The sequence below is a fragment of the Palaemon carinicauda genome, chromosome 30 (assembly GCF_036898095.1).
Source record: "Palaemon carinicauda isolate YSFRI2023 chromosome 30, ASM3689809v2, whole genome shotgun sequence".
Taxonomy (NCBI): Eukaryota; Metazoa; Arthropoda; class Malacostraca; order Decapoda; family Palaemonidae; genus Palaemon; species Palaemon carinicauda.
The window spans coordinates 67292188-67317187 of record NC_090754.1 but is presented as its reverse complement, the minus strand read 5'-3'; the positions used below and the strand labels follow the sequence as shown (position 1 = coordinate 67317187).

Below are 25000 nucleotides of genomic sequence, written 5' to 3'. Positions count from 1 at the left end.
TGAGTTTTAAAAAAATCGAAGGTGTAACAATACGTAAAACTGAATGAATTGTTGATTTATTTGAGTTGATTTGAATTGAATTGAATTAACCAAGCAAGTTTTAAATAGTGTGATTTAAGAAAGGACAAGTTTGTTTAGATTTGATCTCCTCAAGATCTTATTTTGAACTCAACAGGCTTAAAGTTCTCTATTTTCTGCTAGAGCATGTGTCATATTATAAAACTATAGTCCGCAACTTTGTCCATACAATTTTTTCGTTTTAGTTGCAAAATTGTTATTAAAAATATTGACTTACAATAGTTTTCTTAGGCTGTTTGAATTTCTTTGCTAATACAAGCTGTCTTTGCTGTAAAGTTTGACTTGTGGCCATTAGAGACAGTGCATTTCTTGAGTTTGAATTTAAGTGCTTAGATTTCCTAGTGTATTTTTTAATTCTTTTGTTTTTTTAAAAAAAAAAAGTGCTTTCAAGGCCTCTTCCCCCCTCAACCCCCTCGCGTTCAGTAACGACCAGCCCTGTCACCTCTTCAGTATTGGTCACACAACAATTACAGACATTACATAAAACCATCTGTAATTTTCAATGGATTGAAATTACTTTCGTACACAGGCAGGCTAGAAAATTAAGTAGATATCCAAGCGCTTTTGACATCTGAAGTGTAATGTACAGTCCCGTTTTCTTTGCTTCTCTTCGTATTCATGAGTGTCTTCTATATATTATAAACATATATTTACAGTCAAAATATATAAGTAAGTTTATCTTGTATTACAATTATATAATCTAAATTGGTTAATTCAGTCATTTATTATGTAATCTTAGTTCTTGCCCTACGGATTTTGTTTTAGAAATTCAATATATACCATAGGAGGACATTGAATAGCTTTTATAAATGTATTTTTCTTGAATGTCATTATTTGATATATGTTATAATTTCATTATCGAAACTATTCTGAGAACGAAAATTAAAGGAAACAACTTTTGAATGAATTTTCTCTTTTGGAATCAAGAGGTATTTTTCCTCATTAGTGGTCAGATGGGTATTAGCTTACACTGGAATTGTGTTATTTGATAACTAAAATCTTACTTAGAATATTTCTTATTTGATCACAAAAAGCCTACACCGCACACACAGTATCTGAACATTAAAAGGTAATACTAATAGCTTACACGAAACAAGTACGATTTATATGCCATATGCTTACATCAAATATTCTTTATTAGAACACGAAAAAATTACCTGAAAAAATATCAGTTGCGTTTCAAAGCTCCCAAATTTTGAATTAAGCATGTATCCTGTGAATCGTAGAAGCTAGTACGGGACATACAGTATATTATTTTAACTAAAAGTATTCGCATATGTATCATTTGAACACATATTCATACATATAGAGTTTGATTTCTGAAAAAAAAAAATTACTCAAATTATGAAATTATGTGAACATTAAAAGATTAAACTAAACTTGTAGGTTTGGTTTCAAAAAACTTAAACGAAACATAATTTAAACATCCAAAGCATCTGTTATTTAAATGCACATAGCTTTCATGTAACATGTATAATTTGAACACTAAAAACTTTCATGACTTCTATGTTATCAGAATGCCCCAAAAATTACCCGAAACATGTATTATTTTAACGCTTAAAACTTACAGAAGATATTTGATGTTTAGAGACCATATTCTTACCAAATTTACACTTTATTCGATGCTTATATCGTATCCCTAAACGAACTATTGAAAGTTACTTCTAATAGTATGGGCTATAACATCTACACATAATATATATGCGTATATATACTTATGTATGCTAACATTTAAGCATTCAAGGCCTGCACAAACCACATGTCCACCTAAGAGTTTATTTGAAGCTCTTATTATAACAGAAAACAAGCAAACCAAAAACAGTCATATTCCCTTTTTCTTTACTTTGTGTATATTACCTCCCGTTTTCTTTGCTTGACCCCAGTTTTCTAACAGTGCTTCACTACTGAAAGGGGGAACTACGTTATTTGGTATTTCCCCTCTTTATTCCCCTTGTTACCCATCTTTGAGTTTATGGTGTGTGTGATAATCACCCTTTTTGCTGACGTATTTTCTTCTCTCTCTTCCCCCTTTTTTTCTCTTCCTCCCTCCCGCCCCTCCCTCTTATCCCAAACCCTTCCATTTGCCCTCTACAGCAGGCGAGGCGTCCATTATCAGTCCACGTCGAGCCTATACTCAGACGGGCACAGCTCCTCCTCGGTTAGCCCCGCCCCCTCCCCGTCCCCAACACAGGCCAACAACCCCCACCCAGTTCACCACGCCCGTCACACCACCCCTTCACCATCACCCTTTGCCTCCCCCGCGCGCCCACATCAACTAGGGGTGCTGAACAAGAGATGGGCGTCCACCAGTGACTTCGCCACACCCGCCCACCACCACCAACACCAGTACCACCACCTGGCCCCTTCCCCTACGCCCACTAACTCTCAGCTTGCCAGGTAGGTGTGCCAGTTTAGCCTGCTGCCACCCCCCAGCTTACAGTTCATTATTATTGCTCTCATAAATATTATTATTATAATAGTTATTAAATTTATTACAATTATCCTTTGTTATTCTCGAGATATGTGTTTTTTTTAGAGCATGTTTCATTAACCTGAGTTTGTATTCTTTTGATTGTCAGTTAGACTAACAATAAGTGTCGCACAGGCTCTGAGCTTCATAGTGTCATATCAGGGATAACTGACTTGCAACATATTACTATCACCGCTTCTTTAGCTTTTTTTGCATTTTGCAAGCTGCCAATTATTATTATTATTGATCATGGAAATGTATTTTGAATGTTTAAATACTACTATAATCTCTTTTTGTGATGACATTGCCAAAAATAACCAATCTTTTAAATGAAACAGATGAATGCATTTGGATATATGGGAGAAAGGACGTATGCTGTTTACGTTGTATGTTTATGTTTTTTATGTGTACTTTTACTTAGTGGTTTTATTTTATTTTTCTATTATGTGAACAAATTAACTTTCTTGTGGATAGGATTCCCTTTCAACATGACATTATCTTAAGGCGATTTCTTCATTCTTTAAAATGGATTCTTTCAGTGTAAGTTTTTCAAGGAGAGTTTTTTCTTAAGTTTTGGGTAAGTTTTATTTTTACTTGTTCTTTGTATTTTCCCTTGTTTAATTTCTAGCTGGTTTGCGCTACTTACGGTAAGTCTTTGTTACAATTTATTTGTTCTGATTTATATGTCAATTTGGGTTTTGACTGGTAAGTTTTCAGTACATCCCGCCTCCTTATTTCTTAAGTATATTTTTGATGTTAAGGGAACTAAGCTATGTCTCAAAGGAACTTACGTTTATTGGATTATTAATTGATTTACTTATGAGTTCTTCTAAAGCAAGATGGATGAAGTATATATATTGTGAATTTAGGCTTTTATTTAATGATAGTGGATGACTCCTTTTGAAAGTAAGTGATGTAAGTTAGACTTTATTTAAAAGTATGTTTGATGTTATTTAGGTGAAATTTTTATTCCATTTTGTTGTTCTAATCCTTTTATTAGTGGGTGTGATAAATTATATATTTAATTTTGGGAATTTTTGCAAGTTTTAGTTATAATATATTTTATCTTACAAGTCTTCCATTGTAAAAAAAAAATTTAGTTTTTTATTGTTTTCCCTCTTCATTTACCATCCTTTTCAAATGAGGCACTAAGAATTTCCGTCATAAGAAGGTTAATGTTAGATTGAAAGATGGCATTAGGCAAGAATTTGGTGATATGTAGAGAGAGTAATGAGAGTTTGAAGCAAATTTGGAAATTTGAAGGCCTGCACTATAGAATAGGGGGTATGAAAATTAGCATCAGCGTATATATATATATATATATATATATATATATATATATATATATATATATATATATATATATATATGTGTGTGTGTGTGTGTAAATAATTGGACTTTCAGGAATGCAGTATGATTGGAATGTATAGAACGGAAAAACACTGAAGAAATTAAGTATTTAGGATCAACTATACAAAGTGGCAGAGAATCAGATGGCGAGAAAAGGTGAAGGATGATATGGAGAGAAGAGGTTTGGTGGAAGAGAATGCCTTTGATAGAAGGCATTGGTGAGGGAGCATCAGGTAACCGACACCTTAATGTAGGGATAACGGTGGGAAAAGAAGAGGATACAAACTGATGGTGGGTGAAATTGGAAAGTAAAGAGAGTGTAAGCTGGGCTGGAGAGGAGTATCAGGTGTGGTATACGACCAAAGGATATTAGCAAGTCTGAAAGGGAAAACCTTAGAAGGTGGTTGTAAGACCAACTATGCTGTATGGTCTGGAGGGCGTACCTATAACCAAGAAGCAGAGATGGAAATGTTGAGGTTTTCAATGGTGTTAACGAGGAAGAATTAAAAGCAAAAATAAATTCATTAGAGGAGAGAAAGACTTGAGGTGGTTCGGACATGTAAAAAGAATGGAGGAACAGTATGTCGGGAGGAGAAATGCTAAGCGTGGAGTCAGCAGGTAGAAAGAAGAGAGGAAGGACTAAGAGGAGATTTATGGCTTCCATAAGGGATCATATAGGGCCAGTTTGCGCAACATGGAGCATTCACTATATACAGTTGAAGTATATTGCGACAGATGATACGCTGTGGTAACCCCTAAATGGGAGAAGCCGAAAGAAAAAGATGATTAATATCATATAGCCAGCGTTGTTTTAACATTATTTTTTCTTAATTAATTCAATTTGTTTATTCATTTACTTATATATTATTCCTCTCTATTTATTTACTTTTTACGTGAAGTTGGCGTGCTATTGTTCGTGCCTTATCACTGATAATTCTTATCAGCTTCAACATTCACATTAGGTTGAAATTCATCTATTTCATGTATTTGCTGACTTCTCAGCTCGGTGAGTTTTCCGTTAACTCTAGATTCTCTTTCGTGATTCAAATTTACTTCTTATATGTCTGCAAATTTTATTTGCGACATGCTTTTTCTTCTCTACGGAAATATTCCTGTAGATTTTTTCTTAATGGATCTACATTTCCTATGATTTTCTGTTTAGTTTTTCAATCTTTATACAGTATTTATGTAGGAAATTTCCTGCCTTGATATTAAGAAGAGTCTTTATAAGTTTATTAATATTTTGTAGCTGCGATGTTATTCTACTCTGCAACATAAAAGTTACCCATTATTCTAGAAATTTGCCCTTCTCAGTTTTCATTGTAAGAGAAAATCCATTTGCGATTATTAATTCATATTACAGTCAGGTTTTTTGTAAGGACCCCTTACAGTTCACGCCACGTGGTGCACAGTAGTTATAACTTGAGGGTCTTTGTAACGTCCTTTCTCAAACTAGCTGAACCCACTTTTTAGACTTCTTCCATAACTCCATTCCAGCTAGCTTTCTTCCATGTTGCTGTCTAATCTCTTAACTTCTAATATATGGTTCATCTATTTTTATTTTATTATTGTTCTTTGAATATTTTATTTTGATTGTTCATTACTTCTCTTGTAGTTTTTTTTCTATTTCCTTGTTTCCTTTCCTCACTGGGCTACTTTTTCCCTGCCTGAGTCCTCGGGCTTATAGCAGGATTTTCCCCCAGATAATCATTTGTATTAAATAGTCTCCCAAGCTCCAACTCCGGGCCATATGGAGCGTGGGACCAAATTTTTAAAATGCAATCTAATCTAGTAAGTCATATCCATTCATTAAGGAAATCTAAAAATTTGTCATTAATGTTTTTATTTTTATCGTTAAATTACTTCGGTATTATTGTATTCGTTTTGATGAAGTCAATATTGTGGCTGTTGGTAATAAAAGAGAGAGTTTATCGCACTGCATTTTCATCGAACTCAATGATGAAAGAGGTTATCCTCGGGCTGAGCGTAGGCGAATTTAAAATTCAATTATTTTTTACATAGATCTCGATAAAGCTTCGTTATATTTGCATGAGCCGTTTCTGAAAATACGATTATTAATTTCATAAACACAAGCCAGGCAACTAGGGAAAAAATTAATAATAAAAAAAAAAGGTTTTCCAGAGAAATACCGTAATTATTAGTCCGCCTATAATCGTTAATTGTGTTAATTTGAGGTAAGAATGGCTAATTAATCTTAATGCATGGCTTCATTAACAAGGGAGGGCCTGTTCATTCGGTGATTGCATGGTCATAACTCTCTCTCTCTTTCTCTCTCTCTCTCTCTCTCTCTCTCTCTCTCTCTCTCTCTCTCTCTCTCTCTCTCTCTCTCTCAAACCAAATTACAGTTTTACTATTCGATGACAAGAAAAATGTATCTTTATGTAAACAAAATTGTGGTTGAATCACACTTTACATTACACTTACTAATACTTAACCTTCCAATCTATTGCCTACCATTGTTAGTTAGCTAACTGTCCTCACTTTCCTATCAGCTGAAGACAGTTGATAATGGCCATATAGGTTTTTCTTTCAATAATACACTATAGTCCATTTCATTTAGCGATGCATATTTGCACCGACTCGCGGCGGTGCCCTTATAGCTCGGAAAAGTTTCCTGATCGCTGATTGGTTAGAATTATCTTGTCCAACCAATCAGCGGTCCGGAAACTTTTTCGAGCTAAAAGGGCACCGCTGCGAGTCGGTGCAAATATGCATCGCTAAAAGAAATGGACTATAGTACTTAAGTGTGTTTGCAGCGCTCCTTTAGACTAGCTGCACTCACTTTTTAGCTTTCCATTCCCTCTTCCTTTCTTTCTTGTTGATTCCACCGTTTTCAACTCATTACTTCAGATTAAAGTTGTAGTTTTATTTTTATTTATTTTTTACCCTAGTTACACCAGGACGCCAAATATCATCTCAGGAACCAACGCCTGGCTCTATGGCCCTGATTCTTAAATCCATTTGGAGAAAAAAGGGATTTTGACGAAGGAAAAATCTATTTCTGGGGAGAGACCTGTGACGCCCGGCGAAAAAGTCCTTCTTTGTACTTTTTCTGATATAAATCTTCCAAATATACCAGAGAAAATTAAAAGCATGGAATGCAGAGGTTACAACCCTCGCGCGAGCACCTTGTTGGTGTCGTATATCTAACAAGGGCGTTTGTAAAACACTATTCACAGGCTGTCTTCCATTTAGATAATCCCTTCATCAAAGGGGGAGGGCCGTGACAGGCCCTAGAGAATACAGTTGGGTTACCCTACCGACACCCACCACTCGCGCTCACTAGGTCATCCTTCTGCAAGAACATATGGCTTGGCAAGGAAAGGGTGGGTCCGTACAAAAATCATCGGGAAGGGTTTCGCCGGGCGTCACAGGTCTCTCCCCAGAAATAGATTTTTCCTTCGTCAAAATCCCTTTTCTGGGTCGAACCTGTGACGGCCGGCGAAAAAGTACCAGAGAATGCCTTCCAAGCCCAATAAATTAATAACATAATGAGGAGAATACAATCACCATGTACGACAATACTATGATATAATAAAGTAATCGTCCAATTACCAACCAGCCAAATGACATAGGGAACGTAAGGTTAAATAATAATGACGACAAGGAACCAACTGAGTGTCGAATCGCAAAAGGCATCAAACCTTACATGTCTAAGTATATCTAAACATTAAAGGAACGGTAACTACAATAACAGTTAAACCATAGGAATTAAACATGGCAAATATCATAGGGCTAACGAACTACCAAGGAGAGCGGCGACGTGGTGTGAGTGGCGGGTAGGAGGGAGAAGAGAAGAGATGGAAGAAAGGAAGAAGAGGAGATTAATGGGGAGAGATAAGGCTCCCCTCTGCCATCGTTGGGTATTTAAGGGCCTGTAAGATCTTTAGATATTGGCGTTTGACAACCATAGGGGATTTCCAACCCGTATATTTTTTAAAATCACCAAAGTCCCTGTTCTGGAAATCATTGTTGGAGGCATCTACTGTCCGTATATCATGAGCCTGGGGAAATGATTCCGGATTAGTATGTTTAATGAAGTAGAGGATTTGTTGCCTGATACCGTGAATGGAAATAGTACCTCCTTGTTCCCTGATAACCAAGGAGCCAGACGAGCGGGTGGCAGTTCTAGCTAAAAAGGGGCTTGAGAGTGTGACTGTACACGGAGAAAAATCCTGGGGATGAAGAATAATCTTCCGAGAGGAGCACCTATTTTGCGGATCCTCATTTTTTAGCTAGGGAAGCTTTGTCTGGAAAGGAGTACTTCGGCTGAAGGGAGGAAATCTATGTTTTCCGGGTTTCGTGAGAGCTGCTAGTTCTGATGTTCCATCACCTGAAGCTATAGCCGTTAGAAATAAAGTCTTCCTAAGAAGAGTGATATAAGAGCAGGATTCATTGTCCGTGTCCATCGCAAGTTTGAGAACACCGTTCAGAGACCAAGAGTCCTTTTGTGGCCGAACCGAAGGTAGAAGCCTAGCACATGTTTTTGGGGTTGATGAGAAATAGGAATCAGCTAGGTTAATGTTGAACCCAACAAGGTAGATCTTCTTCAAAGCTGACTTGATGGTGGTTAAAGTGCTAACTGTTAGGCCTTTGTCAAATAGGAACCTCAAGAAAGAGATGGCTAAATGCGGGGACATACGAGTATGGTCTGCACTCTTAGGGGACCTACTAGTTGTTAACGGCCGAATCATATTGGCGAATTGTCGAGTCCCTTTTTGTCCCATTCGATGAAGAGATCGTTTCCGGTTCAATGTTCGCATCTCTACGAGCTGCCAACTTCCTGTAGTCCACAAAGTTAGAGTTTTGGCTATCCTTGAGTAATCTGACACAGTGAGTTTGGATACTCGGGTCAGTTTGAGGAACGGGATCCGGATGGGACTGAGTTTCAACTCGAGGAGGAGAGGAAACCAACTGTTCTTGGCCAGTGAGGTGGTACTAAAGCCACTGCGCCCGGGAAGGAGCGTAGTTTGTGTAAAAGTTTTTAGAAGATTCCCTGGGGGAGATAGGGAAATCTTCTTCTAATGGTTCCAATCCCGGGGTAATGCGTCCATGGCATAAGCCCGAGGGTCCAGGGTTGGGGTCACATAACAAGGAAGTTAGTGATTCATCTGAGTTGCGAATAGATCTACCTGGAGGCCTGGAACGAGCCTGAGTATCCACCGGAATGAAATTATGTCTAGAGACCATTCTGACTCCAGTGGATCCGTCCTGGATAGTGAGTCCGCTCTCACATTCTGGCCTCCCGCTAGGTGAGGTGCTGACAGGAACCAGTTCTCTTCTGTTGCCCAGGCGAAGATAGTGACCAGGATCTGATTCAGGTTGGGTGACTTGGATCCTCCCCTGTTGACGTAGTGTACTGCGTCTGTGCTGTCTGACACTACTCTGATGTGGGTCGACCTCGGAGGAGAGTCTCTCTTCAGGGTCAAGAACACTGCCATGGCTTTGAGAACAATGATATGGGACTGTTTCATGGAGAGTGACCGAGAACCTGAAACATCTGATGTTCGGAGTAATCCCCCCCATCCACTTAGAGACGCGGCTGTATGGAATGTCACTTGTGGAGGTGGGAATTGTAGAGGAACCGATTTGGAGAGGTCCTTCGGTTCGGACCATGGGTGTAGTCTCATTTTCAAGACAGAGGGGATCTTCGAGACCATGTCTCTTATAGGTACTGTAGCTCTCTTTCTCCAAACTCGATTGATGTCTTTGAGTTTGGCTTTTATTAGATCTGTTACTGAAGTGAATTGGAAAAGTCCGAGGATACTTTCTAAGGCTCTTCGGACACCTGTTTGTGTTTGAGAAAATTTTTTGATCTTGGAAACTATTCCTCTTACCTTTTGGAAGGGAGAGACAACGTGTGCTTCGAAAGGTCCCACTGAATGGCTAACCATTCTAAGCGGACTGATGGTTGCAGGCGAGATTTTTTGGAGATTGACCCGAAATCACAGGTTGTCGAGAAATTGGAATAATTCCTTCGTAGCTCTGTTGCCTTCTATGACCGGCCGGGCCCAAATGAGCCAACCGGCCAGATAAGCAATGATCTGTATCTCTTGGTTCCTGAGTTGTTCTAACACTCTCTCTCCTAGTTTTGTGAATATCCTGGGATCAATGTTGAGGCCAGAGGGCATGTCTTGAACACAAAGGCTTTCCTGCTTAGGCGGAAACCCAGATAAGAAGAGAAGTTTCGAGCTAAAGGCGCAAGATAATAGTCGTCGGTAAGATCGACAGAGGTGGTGACGGTCCTACGGGGAAGTAAGGTCCGTACCTGAGAGATAGTCAACATCCGGAACTTGTCGCAGAGAATGTAAGAGTTTAGCTTGACAAGTCCAGGTCCACTCTCAATGCCGCCAAGCCTTTCTTCGGAATTGTGAACAGGTGGCTTTGGAACTTCAGTGATCGATCCCGTTTGATTGCTTCTTCTTGAGTAACCCTGTGGTGTACTCTTCCAGGATGGGAGTGGATTTCTGGGAGAAGGTCACTGGTGGAGGAGGAGGACCTTGTGACCATTTTCACCTCAAACCTTTAGAGATTATGCTATGAGCCCACAGACCGAAGGTCCAATGGTCTCGAAAGTGGTAAAGTCTACCCCCTACCGGGACCACCGCGTTGTGAGGGGGTGAATCTAGGTACTTTCCTTCTCCGAGCCCCCTTTTTTCTAGGTCCGTCTCGATGGCGAGACTGTCTTCTACTCCTGTAGCTTCCTCTCTGGTGTCCACGAGAGGAGCCTGAGGGTTCGGATCTAGGGCTGTATGCAGGTAAAACATCCCAACGGGGTTGGGCTGTGTACCTGGGGAATCAGTGAGGTAGACCACCTGATGAGGGGGATTTGGATGCATAGACGTCGAATCGGAGGGAGGCTGTGATGACGAGTGGGTAACCGACTATCGATTCCTGTCTGATAGAGGCCTCAGACAGAACGTATTTCCCACAACTAACCCGATCAGACCATCAAACGTGTAGGTCGAATTGGAAGGGCAGATCTTGGAATTATCGTAACCCCCAGACTGACAACATCCTGGTCCAGACAGATCGGGCCTGCCCTTTAGGAAATAATACTGTTACCTTCGGTACCTTGTCTAACCTAACCAAGGCAATCTCTTTCAATCGAATGAATCCGTTGAACGGGAATTCTAGTACCTGGGAGTAAATTCTAGGTCCCCCAGAGGGAGGATGTCTATGCCATCCAGATTTATGGTACCATCTATATATGGAACATGTAAGGCAAATCTCTATGCGTTGTTTTTATCGAAGGAGGTTACTTCGATATGCCTGGGGCTGTAGGGGGGAAACTTCTGAGTTCCTGAATGGATCTGACTCACTACCATACTTTTGAGCTCCGTCATAGCCCCTTGGTTTTCCCTAGAATGTGTTGCTTTTAGCAGTCACGGTTTATGCAGGGTAACATGAACATCAGGATCCATTAAGGGTCCTAGGTCGGTGACGTAGGTAATTGCAAAGCTGAAGGCTCAAAATTCATCCCCACCTACCTGCCCGTCCATGGGGTCGTCGTCCAACCTTAGAGAGGACACTCTGAGGAGATAGGGACCTCTAGATGGAGCATTTCTTCCCAACCTTGATAACCAAGGGCGGAGAGCCTCTCTTGCAGGCCAGAGAGATTCATCATCATCCTGACGGGAACCATGTAGGCGAACCTTCTGTAAAAGAAAGGGGACATAAGTCTGGATGTTCCTTGAACTTTGGTTAGTGATCCTATTCACAGGCTGGGATCAACTGTACAACTCATAAAAATAATTTTTAAAGAAAAATCATTTAATGTACTATCTTTTGGGGTATAGTTCGACACTTGTATTCATGAAATGTGACACTGTTGGCGCATCCGCCACAGGTTGGCCACCCCTGACTCAGACGTTCAGAACCGGGTCTAACATTATTTACTGGCTATTAGTATTCTATTGATTCATCTGTTCACTGACCAGAGTTTCAAGGAACAGTAGATAGCCTCTCATGGCATGGTTAGTCTCGACCCGGCCCTTCATTAGACGGGGCCAACGTTTGGTTCCCAGTACTGAGTGGAAACTTATTTCTATTTGAACACTATGTTGTATGGATATTTATTCATATTTAGGCATAGTTAGAATTGAATATGTATAAATATAGGCATAATCAATTTATTTCTATTTGAACACGATGTTGTATGAATATTTATTCATATTTAGGTATAGTTAGAATTGAATATGCACAAATATAGGCACAATCAATTTATTTCTATTTGAACACTATGTTGTATGGATATTTATTCATATTTAGGCATAGTTAGAATTGAAAATGCATAAATATAGGCATAATCAATTTATTTCTATTTGAACACGATGTTGTATGGATATTTATCCATATTTATACATAGTTAGAATTAAATATATGCATAAATATAGGCATAGTTATGTTCATATATTTTTATTTGGACTTTCAAGAATAACTAATGAATATTACCAACGCAAATTCAAAGTGTCATTAAAGTAAGTACAGTTTACTTTGTATTCATGTTAAATCCTTTCCTTTACAGCAAAACAAGAGATTGGCCACCCGTGGTCTGAGTGAGCTCTGTCTGTAACGGAGCTCCGGTAACAATCCCCGGTACAAAGGTCCGTCATAGTGACAACGTGAACACCAGAGGAAAACTAATATTAACCTCAATGCTGATCGCCTGTACGATATCCGGTTAAGCCGGAGATTCGATGAAAAGGAACGTAATAACGATATTGTGATTATTTATGAAAAAGGGGTTCATACCCTGATTCTGATCGTCTGATTGATCTCTGTTTGTAACGGAGAACTAGTGACAAAGGTCCGTCATCGTGAAAACGTGATCCTTAGCGGTACGATAACATTCTCTAATACTGAATGTTTGTGTTATCTCCAGTGAAGCCGGAGATTCGATGAAAAAGGGACCGTAATAATGAAACTGTTTAGTCTTCATCGGTATCACATTGTTAACTCCGGTTCTGGCCGTCTGCTTGATCTCTGTTTGTACCGGAGATCCGGTAGCAAAGGCCCGTCACCGTGATATCGTGACCGTTCCCGGTACGATAACATTAACCTCAATGAATGATTGTGTTATCTCCCGTGAAGCCGGCCGTAACGGTGTAATTATGATCAAACATGACAAAGGTTCGTGTGTAAAAGGCTTCAGCCGGAGTCCGAGTGCCGGATTACACCGTTGCACTCCAAAATCTGCTCCTGAACGTTAACTAGTTCTCACCCAATGAGTATCCATATAACGGAGCATAACTCAAGGCGGAGCTAAGCATAACTTCGGAGCTAAGGGTGTCGGTATAAAACGACCCCAATTAATGACTCATACACTAACGTACCTATTAATATTGTTAGCTATATTAACAGTAACCACATCAATAAAAACGTTTATAATATTAAACGTACTATCATCAACTCTGATACTAAGAGGAGGCTTGAATAACTCGTGATCGTATAAAAACGGAGAACGGGAAATTCACCTCTCTTACTCGAGCTAACAAAGAAAACGAGAGAAGGGATAACTCATATCTGTAGAACAGGGAACGAGCAGTCTCTGTTTTCGCTCTCAAGGTTACATAATAAAAAACTAACATCACACAATAAAACAAGAACATTAATAAAATTGATTGCTTTTCTTAGTAATAACCAAGAACGAAGAATAACGTAACAAAAAAAACAAGGATATAGTCTAAATCGAAGCCTCTGAGGCGAGAACAAACTAACAGACTAAATCGCTAAACTTTAATTCGCTATTCTTTAAATCGCTATTCTTCGTAGGTCCAAATTGGACTTGCAAGCAAATAAATACCATAGTAAAAATTAATGATAACACTAAAAGGCCATAAAACGTAAGTGATATAACCAAGATGACAGAGTACCAGATGGGCAAAATTAACTAGAATATTTACCGAAGCGAACATAACCCAAAATGGCTGCCGATACCTCGGCAAGACAATCGCTTCCAAAACTAAAAACCACCATATTGGAAACAGAACAAATGCCCGGTACTGTCAAAAGCTGCCAAAACAAACTATGGTACTTAACATTGGTAAGGGTGAAGTATCAACGTCAGTCATGTTGAATTAACGACAATCACTTCGAAAAACACTGGGCAAAACACTTATCAACTTTGCTGGAAAGTCCAAAACAGAAGGATGACCTAGTGAGCGCGAGTGGTGGGTGTCGGTAGGGTAACCCAACTGTATTCTCTAGGGCCTGTCACGGCCCTCCCCCTTTGATGAAGGGATTATCTAAATGGAAGACAGCCTGTGAATAGTGTTTTACAAACGCCCTTGTTAGATATACGACACCAACAAGGTGCTCGCGCGAGGGTTGTAACCTCTGCATTCCATGCTTTTAATTTTCTCTGGTATATTTGGAAGATTTATATCAGAAAAAGTACAAAGAAGGACTTTTTCGCCGGCCGTCACAGGTTCGACCCAGAAAAGTATTTTTAGTCATGACTATAATCGAAGATTTCGTGAAGGGTTAGTATTTACCCCGTTCTGTTTCTTGGTTGTTTTATATGGTTGCGAACATATTTACACAAAAACTACTGAACCGAGTTTGACCAAACTTGGTATTCATGTTGGGTTTGACCCAAGGATGAATCTATAATATTTTGGATAAACTACCTCAAAGTACAAGTATGTAACAGTACTTTTAAAATAATGCCATGCTAAGCAAATGGTAACTATTTTGTTTATTTTATTTATTTGTTTGGGAATAACATTACGAAAAAAACAGTGAACCAATTGCAACGAAACTTGGTGGACATGTGGGGTATGATCCAAGGACAAATCTATTACATTTTGAAGAAAATACATCGAAGTACAAGTACGCAGTGGAGTTAAGAGCAAAATAAGACTACTTGACGTGGCGAAGGCATGCTCTCCACTGAGTGCCCCTCTTGTTCTGTCGTGTTTTAAATATTCTCTTGTCTGGATATCAATATGTTAATTACAACCTTATTTTCCTTCATAAACTTGAGATCTTATAAACCCCGTTTCTCTGATCTGGATATTCATCTCTGGCGCCATAAATCAAGTCAGCCCTTCGTGCACCCGGACTATTCCATCTACCAAGTAATGCAACGTATGCAGTTAATTCCACGTTTCACCTGTTATTTCGTAAGGCTCAATATTGCGCAATAATCTAGAACCTTTAATTCAGCTGTGATTAAATTGTCGAACGATCTTCATAATCAATTCGTTGAATCATTGTTACTTCAAAAGTTCAAACTGTGCGCTTCTTCTTCTTCTTCTTCTTCTTAAGAATTGAAACCTTGTTCCATTGTTTGTCTTTTATTTATGTAACAGTTTCTGTTGTAATTTCATTTTCGTAATTTCTTTTTTTATGATTTATTCATTTATATTTATCTCTCCTCATTGTGGCTTTTAACTTTCCGCTTTTCCATGCTAAGGTTGCAACTTGCCTTGTAATAGTGATGATCCACCTTTATTTAATAAAGAGTAACGTATCTGACTATATATAAAGATATATCTCTTTCCTGTAGATGGGAGAGGTAGTAGTCATACCCTGGTGAGAGGGAATACCCGGAGAGGTACACTCCGAAACCACAATCTCCCACAAATTGCCGAACCAGCGGGTTGTAGTTAGGAACGGGGGAGAGTGTAGGTGGGAGAGGGAGTAGTCATACCCTGGTGAGAAGGACTACCCGGAGAGGTACACTCCGAAACCACAATCTCCCACAAATTGCCGAACCAGCGGGTTGTAGTTAGGAACGGGGGAGAGTGTAGGTGGGAGAGGGAGTAGTCATACCCTGGTGAGAGGGAATACCCGGGGAGGTACACTCCGAAACCACAATCTCCCACAAATTGCCGAACCAGCGGGTTGTAGTTAGGAACGGGGGAGAGTGTAGGTGGGAGAGGGAGTAGTCATACCCTGGTGAGAGGGAATACCCGGGGAGGTACACTCCGAAACCACAATCTCCCACAAATTGCCGAACCAGCGGGTTGTAGTTAGGAACGGGGGAGAGTGTAGGTGGGAGAGGGAGTAGTCATACCCTGGTGAGAGGGAATACCCGGGGAGGTACACTCCGAAACCACAATCTCCCACAAATTGCCGAACCAGCGGGTTGTAGTTAGGAACGGGGGAGAGTGTAGGTGGGAGAGGGAGTAGTCATACCCTGGTGAGAGGGAATACCCGGGGAGGTACACTCCGAAACCACAATCTCCCACAAATTGCCGAACCAGCGGGTTGTAGTTAGGAACGGGGGAGAGTGTAGGTGGGAGAGGGAGTAGTCATACCCTGGTGAGAGGGAATACCCGGGGAGGTACACTCCGAAACCACAATCTCCCACAAATTGCCGAACCAGCGGGTTGTAGTTAGGAACGGGGGAGAGTGTAGGTGGGAGAGGGAGTAGTCATACCCTGGTGAGAGGGAATACCCGGGGAGGTACACTCCGAAACCACAATCTCCCACAAATTGCCGAACCAGCGGGTTGTAGTTAGGAACGGGGGAGAGTGTAGGTGGGAGAGGGAGTAGTCATACCCTGGTGAGAGGGAATACCCGGGGAGGTACACTCCGAAACCACAATCTCCCACAAATTGCCGAACCAGCGGGTTGTAGTTAGGAACGGGGGAGAGTGTAGGTGGGAGAGGGAGTAGTCATACCCTGGTGAGAGGGAATACCCGGGGAGGTACACTCCGAAACCACAATCTCCCACAAATTGCCGAACCAGCGGGTTGTAGTTAGGAACGGGGGAGAGTGTAGGTGGGAGAGGGAGTAGTCATACCCTGGTGAGAGGGAATACCCGGGGAGGTACACTCCGAAACCACAATCTCCCACAAATTGCCGAACCAGCGGGTTGTAGTTAGGAACGGGGGAGAGTGTAGGTGGGAGAGGGAGTAGTCATACCCTGGTGAGAGGGAATACCCGGGGAGGTACACTCCGAAACCACAATCTCCCACAAATTGCCGAACCAGCGGGTTGTAGTTAGGAACGGGGGAGAGTGTAGGTGGGAGAGGGAGTAGTCATACCCTGGTGAGAGGGAATACCCGGGGAGGTACACTCCGAAACCACAATCTCCCACAAATTGCCGAACCAGCGGGTTGTAGTTAGGAACGGGGGAGAGTGTAGGTGGGAGAGGGAGTAGTCATACCCTGGTGAGAGGGAATACCCGGGGAGGTACACTCCGAAACCACAATCTCCCACAAATTGCCGAACCAGCGGGTTGTAGTTAGGAACGGGGGAGAGTGTAGGTGGGAGAGGGAGTAGTCATACCCTGGTGAGAGGGAATACCCGGGGAGGTACACTCCGAAACCACAATCTCCCACAAATTGCCGAACCAGCGGGTTGTAGTTAGGAACGGGGGAGAGTGTAGGTGGGAGAGGGAGTAGTCATACCCTGGTGAGAGGGAATACCCGGGGAGGTACACTCCGAAACCACAATCTCCCACAAATTGCCGAACCAGCGGGTTGTAGTTAGGAACGGGGGAGAGTGTAGGTGGGAGAGGGAGTAGTCATACCCTGGTGAGAGGGAATACCCGGGGAGGTACACTCCGAAACCACAATCTCCCACAAATTGCCGAACCAGCGGGTTGTAGTTAGGAACGGGGGAGAGTGTAGGTGGGAGAGGGAGTAGTCATACCCTGGTGAGAGGGAATACCCGGGGAGGTACACTCCGAAACCACAATCTCCCACAAATTGCCGAACCAGCGGGTTGTAGTTAGGAACGGGGGAGAGTGTAGGTGGGAGAGGGAGTAGTCATACCCTGGTGAGAGGGAATACCCGGGGAGGTACACTCCGAAACCACAATCTCCCACAAATTGCCGAACCAGCGGGTTGTAGTTAGGAACGGGGGAGAGTGTAGGTGGGAGAGGGAGTAGTCATACCCTGGTGAGAGGGAATACCCGGGGAGGTACACTCCGAAACCACAATCTCCCACAAATTGCCGAACCAGCGGGTTGTAGTTAGGAACGGGGGAGAGTGTAGGTGGGAGAGGGAGTAGTCATACCCTGGTGAGAGGGAATACCCGGGGAGGTACACTCCGAAACCACAATCTCCCACAAATTGCCGAACCAGCGGGTTGTAGTTAGGAACGGGGGAGAGTGTAGGTGGGAGAGGGAGTAGTCATACCCTGGTGAGAGGGAATACCCGGGGAGGTACACTCCGAAACCACAATCTCCCACAAATTGCCGAACCAGCGGGTTGTAGTTAGGAACGGGGGAGAGTGTAGGTGGGAGAGGGAGTAGTCATACCCTGGTGAGAGGGAATACCCGGGGAGGTACACTCCGAAACCACAATCTCCCACAAATTGCCGAACCAGCGGGTTGTAGTTAGGAACGGGGGAGAGTGTAGGTGGGAGAGGGAGTAGTCATACCCTGGTGAGAGGGAATACCCGGGGAGGTACACTCCGAAACCACAATCTCCCACAAATTGCCGAACCAGCGGGTTGTAGTTAGGAACGGGGGAGAGTGTAGGTGGGAGAGGGAGTAGTCATACCCTGGTGAGAGGGAATACCCGGGGAGGTACACTCCGAAACCACAATCTCCCACAAATTACCGAACCAGCGGGTTGTAGTTAGGAACGGGGGAGAGGGTTAGGAAGGATTGAATCCCTGTGCTCCTGTTCGTATGCATGTGTTTGCATATCTAGATATGTAGACGTCATTTTTTACAACTTGGATACACTAGAAGTAATAATACAGTAATTATATCAATTGCATGTTTTACAAATTAGCGAATCTTCCTTGCCTAACCCTTAAAAGCACAGCGTTGAATATTTTTTTTTTCGGTCCCTCAGTTCACCAGTGTCTTTCTTATCAAGTAATTTCAGAGTCCTTATCATCTACACAGTGCAGCATTAAGCCTCCCCCCCCCCCCTTTACTCCCGTCAATATCTACCAGCCTACTGGCCATAATTAATTTGCATTGGGTGGGCGTTTGGCTATATTTAGCAGTGATCTCTCTCTCTCTCTCTCTCTCTCTCTCTCTCTCTCTCTCTCTCTCTGTATGTGAAGTGTGCATAGACTTTCAATGCGCATGTATCTACATATCACAGCATTTACAGCCACTCATATAGTATATATATATATATATATATATATATATATATATATATATATATATATATATATATATATATATATATATATATATATATGTGTGTGTGTGTATATATATATATATATATATATATATATATATATATATATATATATATATATATATATATATATATATATATATATATATATATATATATATATATATATATATATACAGTATATGTGTGTGTGTATGTGTTTGATAAGTGTTGATTTGTTTACGGCCATTGCTTTCATATGATTTCCCGTAATATGTTCTTTCTATTTTTAGATGTTTAATGGAAAATTCAATGCACAACAATGTTGTCACAATAATCATTATGGCATTATTTGTTTTCCAAAAATAAGCGTATCATTCCAGTATTACTGCGTAACAGCATTCTAGTTCTATTACCACTAGTTATTCTAGTTACCAGTGATTTTATGCACGACGTAAATATGACTCGCTTACGTTACCCCGGAGGCAACGAAGTCTTTACCAAAAGGTCAAGATGATTATGATTGTAGGTCGCTTTTCGTGTTCGAACGTCAGATTTCCACACTGGGAGGATTCGTGTTGCGTTTGGTAACACTGCTGCTGGTGTTTTCTTCTTCTTCTTCTTCTTCTTCTTCTTATTATTATTATTATTATTATTATTATTATTATTATTAGCTAAGCGACAACCCTTGGAAAAACAGTATGCTATGAGCCCGAGGTCTCCAACAAGAAAAATTGAGCCCAGCTAGGAAAGGAAACAAGGCAATACATAAACTATAAGAGAAGTAATGAACATTTAATATCAAATATATTAAGAACACAAGACTAGAATAGATCTTTCATATATAAATTGTGAAGAGAGAATTATGTCAGACTTTTGAAGTTAATAGAGAGAGAGAGAGAGAGAGAGAGAGAGAGAGAGAGAGAGAGAGAGAGAGAGAGAGAGAGAGAGAGAGAGAGCACTTGAAAGTAATTCCTAAAATGAAGAATATTGAAACTTGCATCACACACACTCATGATTTCAGTCATCCACCCAAATACTGACTAACCACAACATTGCTTCATTCCCTATCGTGGTGAGAGATTGTAGTTTAATAGTAAGCAGATAATAGCGTATGTACTACCCCCACGCTCCCCCCCCCCCCACCCGTAGTCCATCACATAGGCCTCTTAAGTTCTCAACGCCTTTTCCACAAGTCGCTACACAAATTTGGAACCGTTTAAGAGGCGGGTGGAGACGGCTGACATTCCGCTTGTAAATTTGGCAGCCTTATTCTCCTTCGAGGCAGTTCATCACTTTCAGAATTCCATGTTTTTTACATAGACATATTTTGAGGCCATTGATTTGGTATTTTACATCTGTCTCGGTGCGAGATATACATCACAGTTGGACATACTGTTGGAATTTCTGATACACCTCGCTATGAAGTCGTGTACCCAGCTTAACCCATACTGCTTAACAAGTTCCTGTATTTAGCCCGGCCAACCAATTCTGTCATCTCTCCCTTCACTATCTGGTTACTCCCCACGAAGTAAGGGTGTGATAGGGTGCGTTTTTTCGGAGCGAGGTGTGTCTGGAAATCCTATGTCCAACTGTACATTCGGACTGCGATGAAATTTCCAATTTTCATTATGTACTTTTTTGTATATTACGTTGCAATTGCCAACTTCTACACAGTGATCTCATCGAAGTCGTGTTACAAGTTGTGGTGGCCTATTTGAAACGTCCCTGTCTGTCCATCGCCTGACTGTGGTTCGAGTCTCACTCCAGCTCGATAGTTTCTTGTGAGCACAGGACGTGGGGTTTAGGGGAGCCTATAAGTCTACCTCCTGTGTCATCAGCAACCATTGACTGGCCCTACCTGGTCCTAGCTTGGGTGGAGAGGGGCCTTGGACGCTGATCATATGTATTCATGATCAGTCTCTAGGGCATTGTCACTGTCCCTTGCCTTTGCCATTCATGAGTGACCTTTAAACCTTCAAACTGTCAATGAAGGAGACAGCATCGGCCTACATGAAAGACAAAAATTCATAGCAGTTCAACGTTCAGTTAACGTTCAAATTCATAGCAGTTCAACGTTCAGTTAACGTTCAAATTCATAGCAGTTCAACGTTCAGTTAACGTTCAAATTCATAGCAGTTCAACGTTCAATTAACGTTCAAATTCATAGCAGTTCAACGTTCAGTTAACGTTCAAATTCATAGCAGTTCAACGTTCAGTTAACGTTCAGTTGGATTTTCAAATTGTCTAAAATAGGGAACCAAGTGAACAATCAAAATTATTTACTTGATAATTATTATGTTTGAAAACTTGGAAACTCGTCTCATTTATCAATATTAAAAAGAAATAAAGGTTTTGATTATTAGAAAAAAAAATCTTCAAAATAAAGGATGCACACCATTGTGCCATGCGCAAGTCATATCCGAATGGTGAGGTGGATGGAACAAACATTCAGACATGCGAACCACACACACAAAACGCTTTTCTCTCTCTCTCTCTCTCTCTCTCCTCTCTCTCTCTCTCTCTCTCTCTCCTCTCTCTCTCTCTCTCTCTCTCTCTCTCTCTCTCTCTCTCTCTATTTATATATAATATATATATATAAATATATATACATACATACATATATATGTGTATATATATATATGTATATATATATATATATATATATATATATATATATATATATATATATTTATATATATATATATATATATATATATATATTATATATATATATATATATATATATGTGTGTGTGTGTGTGTGTGTGTGTGTGTGTGGCAGAGATATGCTGTAAACTATTTCAAATGCCGTTGTTTTAATCTGGTTTCGTAAGGCTATGTAGTGGTAATCCTATGGATAGTATAATTGGTATTAATGTTATGTTTGGTAATTCACATAAGCCTTGACCAACTGTTGATTGTTCAGGGTATTATGATAATTTAAAGATTTGTTAATTTGGATGGATTTTATTATGTATTTTTTTTCGAGTGCCATACTTGCCTTACTGACCTAGATTTCTTCCATTTTTGGATTCACTGATAATAGAATTATATTAGACATTATTTTAAACTTCAATTTTTATTTATATCTATGTTTATTTTGTAACTTTTGTCCTAAGAAATACTATTGTCGTAACAGTGTGCATAACATAATCAAAATTGCTTTGATTTTAATCCTCCCAAAATGGCGTTAAAAGAATCTGCCAGGATAACGTTGACATGCGAGAGTCATAGGCGCAACTCGCAGACTTCAGCCAAGCCGGCGCTAAAGACCCACCCTGCCCTTCTACCATTTTCGAGGGCGGCACCCGAGCGGCTAGCATTTGAAGTACTCCCATGACGTCACATTGAAGTATTGTCAATATGAGTCATGCTGACAGAGGGCTCTGCTAGAGGCGGAAGCGTCCGGTTGTTAGTGCTGATATTGCATATGCAATCGTTCTTTACTTTTTTAATTGCTTAACTGATTGATTCTGTTGCAGTGGCCTGTTATTCTTGCCTGGTGATTGCAACACTGGGGTTGGAGACCCGCTCAAACTCGTTATTTCCTTCCTTTGGTCGCTGCAACCTCACCATCCTTGTGAGCTAAGGATGCGGGTTTTGGGGGAGCCTGTAGGTCTGCCTGTTGAGTCATCAGCAGCCATTTCCTGGCCCTTCCTGGTCCAAGCTTGGATGGAGAGGGGCTTGGGTGCTGATCATATGTATATAAGTCTTGCCTGGTGATTGCAACACTGGGTTGGAGACCCGCTCAAACTCGTTATTTCCTTCCTTTGGTCGCTGCAACCTCACCATCCTTGTGAGGTAAGGATGCGGGTTTTGGGGGAGCCTGTAGGTCTGCCTGTTGAGTCATCAGCAGCCATTTCCTGGCCCTTCCTGGTCCCAGCCTGGATGGAGAGGGGCTTGGGTGCTGATCATATGTATATAAGTCAGTCTTTAGGGCATTGTCCTGCTTGCTAGAGGGCAATGTCACTGTCCCGTGTCTCTATCATTCATGAGTGGCCTTTAAACATCTTGGACCTCAAACCTAGTTGTTACAGCCTTTTTAAGCATCATTAATAGGTACGAAGTTGCTATAACATTTTACTCTTGACCCCAAAGGTCAAGGTCGTGTATCGTACCCCAGTTGGTCATGAAGCTCTTGCCATAGAAAAAGTTAAGACAAAATATTCCTTCTGGTCTTTGTAAGTATGTATGTGTGATAGACCAAAAGTAATAAGTACTATAAACGAAGAGATACATGCTCAATTTTTCTCTATTTTAGCCACCTACGTCTGAAACAGGAATAAATCGTAGTCAGCATCTCCTCTCTCGTAAGTCTGTGTTACGACATAGTGACAGAATCATATATCTTATGCAATGAGAGTGGTAATTATGAATTAGTTCTAAGGTTTGCCATTTTCTTGACCCCTCCTCTTGTTTGGTTGTTGTGTTTATTGGTGTTCAGAAAGTATTATTTGAGTAAAATTAACTTACGACTAATCTTCATGTTAAAATGCTCAAGGACACATGATTATTATTATTATTATTATTATTTTTATTATTATTATTATTATTATTATTATTATTATTATTATTATTATTATTATTATTAGCTTAGCAGCAACCTTAGTTGGAAAAGCAGGATGCTATAAGCCCAAGGGCACCAATAGGAAAAATAGCCGTGAGGAAAAGAAATTAATCAACTACAATACAAGTAATAAACAATTAGAATAAAACGCTTCAAGAACAGTAGCAATACAAAGATAGATCTTTCATATATAGTATATAAAAAAGAGACATATGTCAGCCTGTTCAACATAAAAACATTCGCTGGATGTTTGAACTTTTGAAGTTCCACCGATTCAACCACCTAATAGAAAGATCATTCCACAACTTGGTCACAGATGACCGGAAGGAACGTCAGGTAGATGGAATTTTAAACAGCCATAATTATCTACCGTAACGCCGCTGTATAACGCATGACGTCATAGAGGACGAAACGGCGAAATATTTACGAATGACCTCGGAGCTAATGTTTTTTATTTATTGATTGGTTGTTGTTTCAGATTACCTGTCTCTTGGAAATGATGTCATAGTTTTATAAGTTATTTTATGTCCTTTACTCTTCATGTTCTTTCAAAGTTTAATACAAAATGGTAAATATGACAGGTGCTTCCACCACTCCCCAAATGGCAATTCTTCCTTCATTAAAAACTAATAACCTATGCATAATACATTCTTCTTCTTCTTCTTCTTCTTCTTCTTCTTCTTCTTCTTCTTCGCTTTGTAAACAAACCTCAAATTATGAGAAATTATTAGTCTTTAGGAATGTACGAATTTCGAAGCATCCTGAACGATGAGCTCTCTCTCTCTCTCTCTCTCTCCTCTCTCTCTCTCTCTCTCTCTCTCTCTCTCTCTCTCTCTCTCTCTCTCTCAAGGACGATACGAGTGTACTGTTGAGTCCCTCCGCCCACAAACCCACTGTAATCCACGTTCCGCCCATTCACGCCCACGACAATTATCTCATGCTGATAGGTGGAATTCTCTAAACATATCTTACCCACTGAAATGAGCTGTTGTCATATATATATATATATATATATATATATATATATATATATATATATATATATATATATATATATATATATATATATATACCGTATATAACAACAAATGCAGCCGTTTCTAGTAGACTGAAGGACAAAGGTCTCAGACATGTCCTTATTCCTGTCTAAGGATTGGTCAGTTTGCATCACCATGTTGCCCTAGCCAGTGCGGATTGATGATGGTGGGAGAGCTTAGCCTGGTCTCTCACAGCGAACCAACCTAGTATGGGTGGCCATGATTATTAGAGCCTTGCTGATCATGGCGATACGTAAACCCTTATACTACGTCAAGGGTATGTCTCTATGTCTCCTGGTGTGATCGGTGATGTACTTCCAAACCAAACTAGTGGATTCAGGTTTGACCTCTTAACTTGTTTGTCTGTTGACTTAAATAGTGAATTGTACCCATAAGTTGGACAACTCTTGTGATAGTGATAACAGGGTATA

The 25000-nt window shown here is 40.5% G+C and overlaps 1 protein-coding gene across 6 annotated transcripts in view; it reads left to right on the top strand.

The window, feature by feature from the left end:
- LOC137623244 (echinoderm microtubule-associated protein-like 2) overlaps positions 1-25000 on the top strand; it is a 131856-nt gene that overhangs the window by 22282 nt on the left and 84574 nt on the right. For 5 of the 6 annotated variants that reach the window (XM_068353991.1, XM_068353990.1, XM_068353989.1 and 2 more), the window contains exon 4: positions 2173-2475. The exons of the other annotated variant lie outside the window; for it this stretch is intronic. In XM_068353991.1, coding sequence (XP_068210092.1) covers positions 2173-2475 — 303 coding nt within the window. The remainder of the gene's footprint in view (positions 1-2172; positions 2476-25000) is intronic. 6 annotated transcript variants of the gene reach the window in all.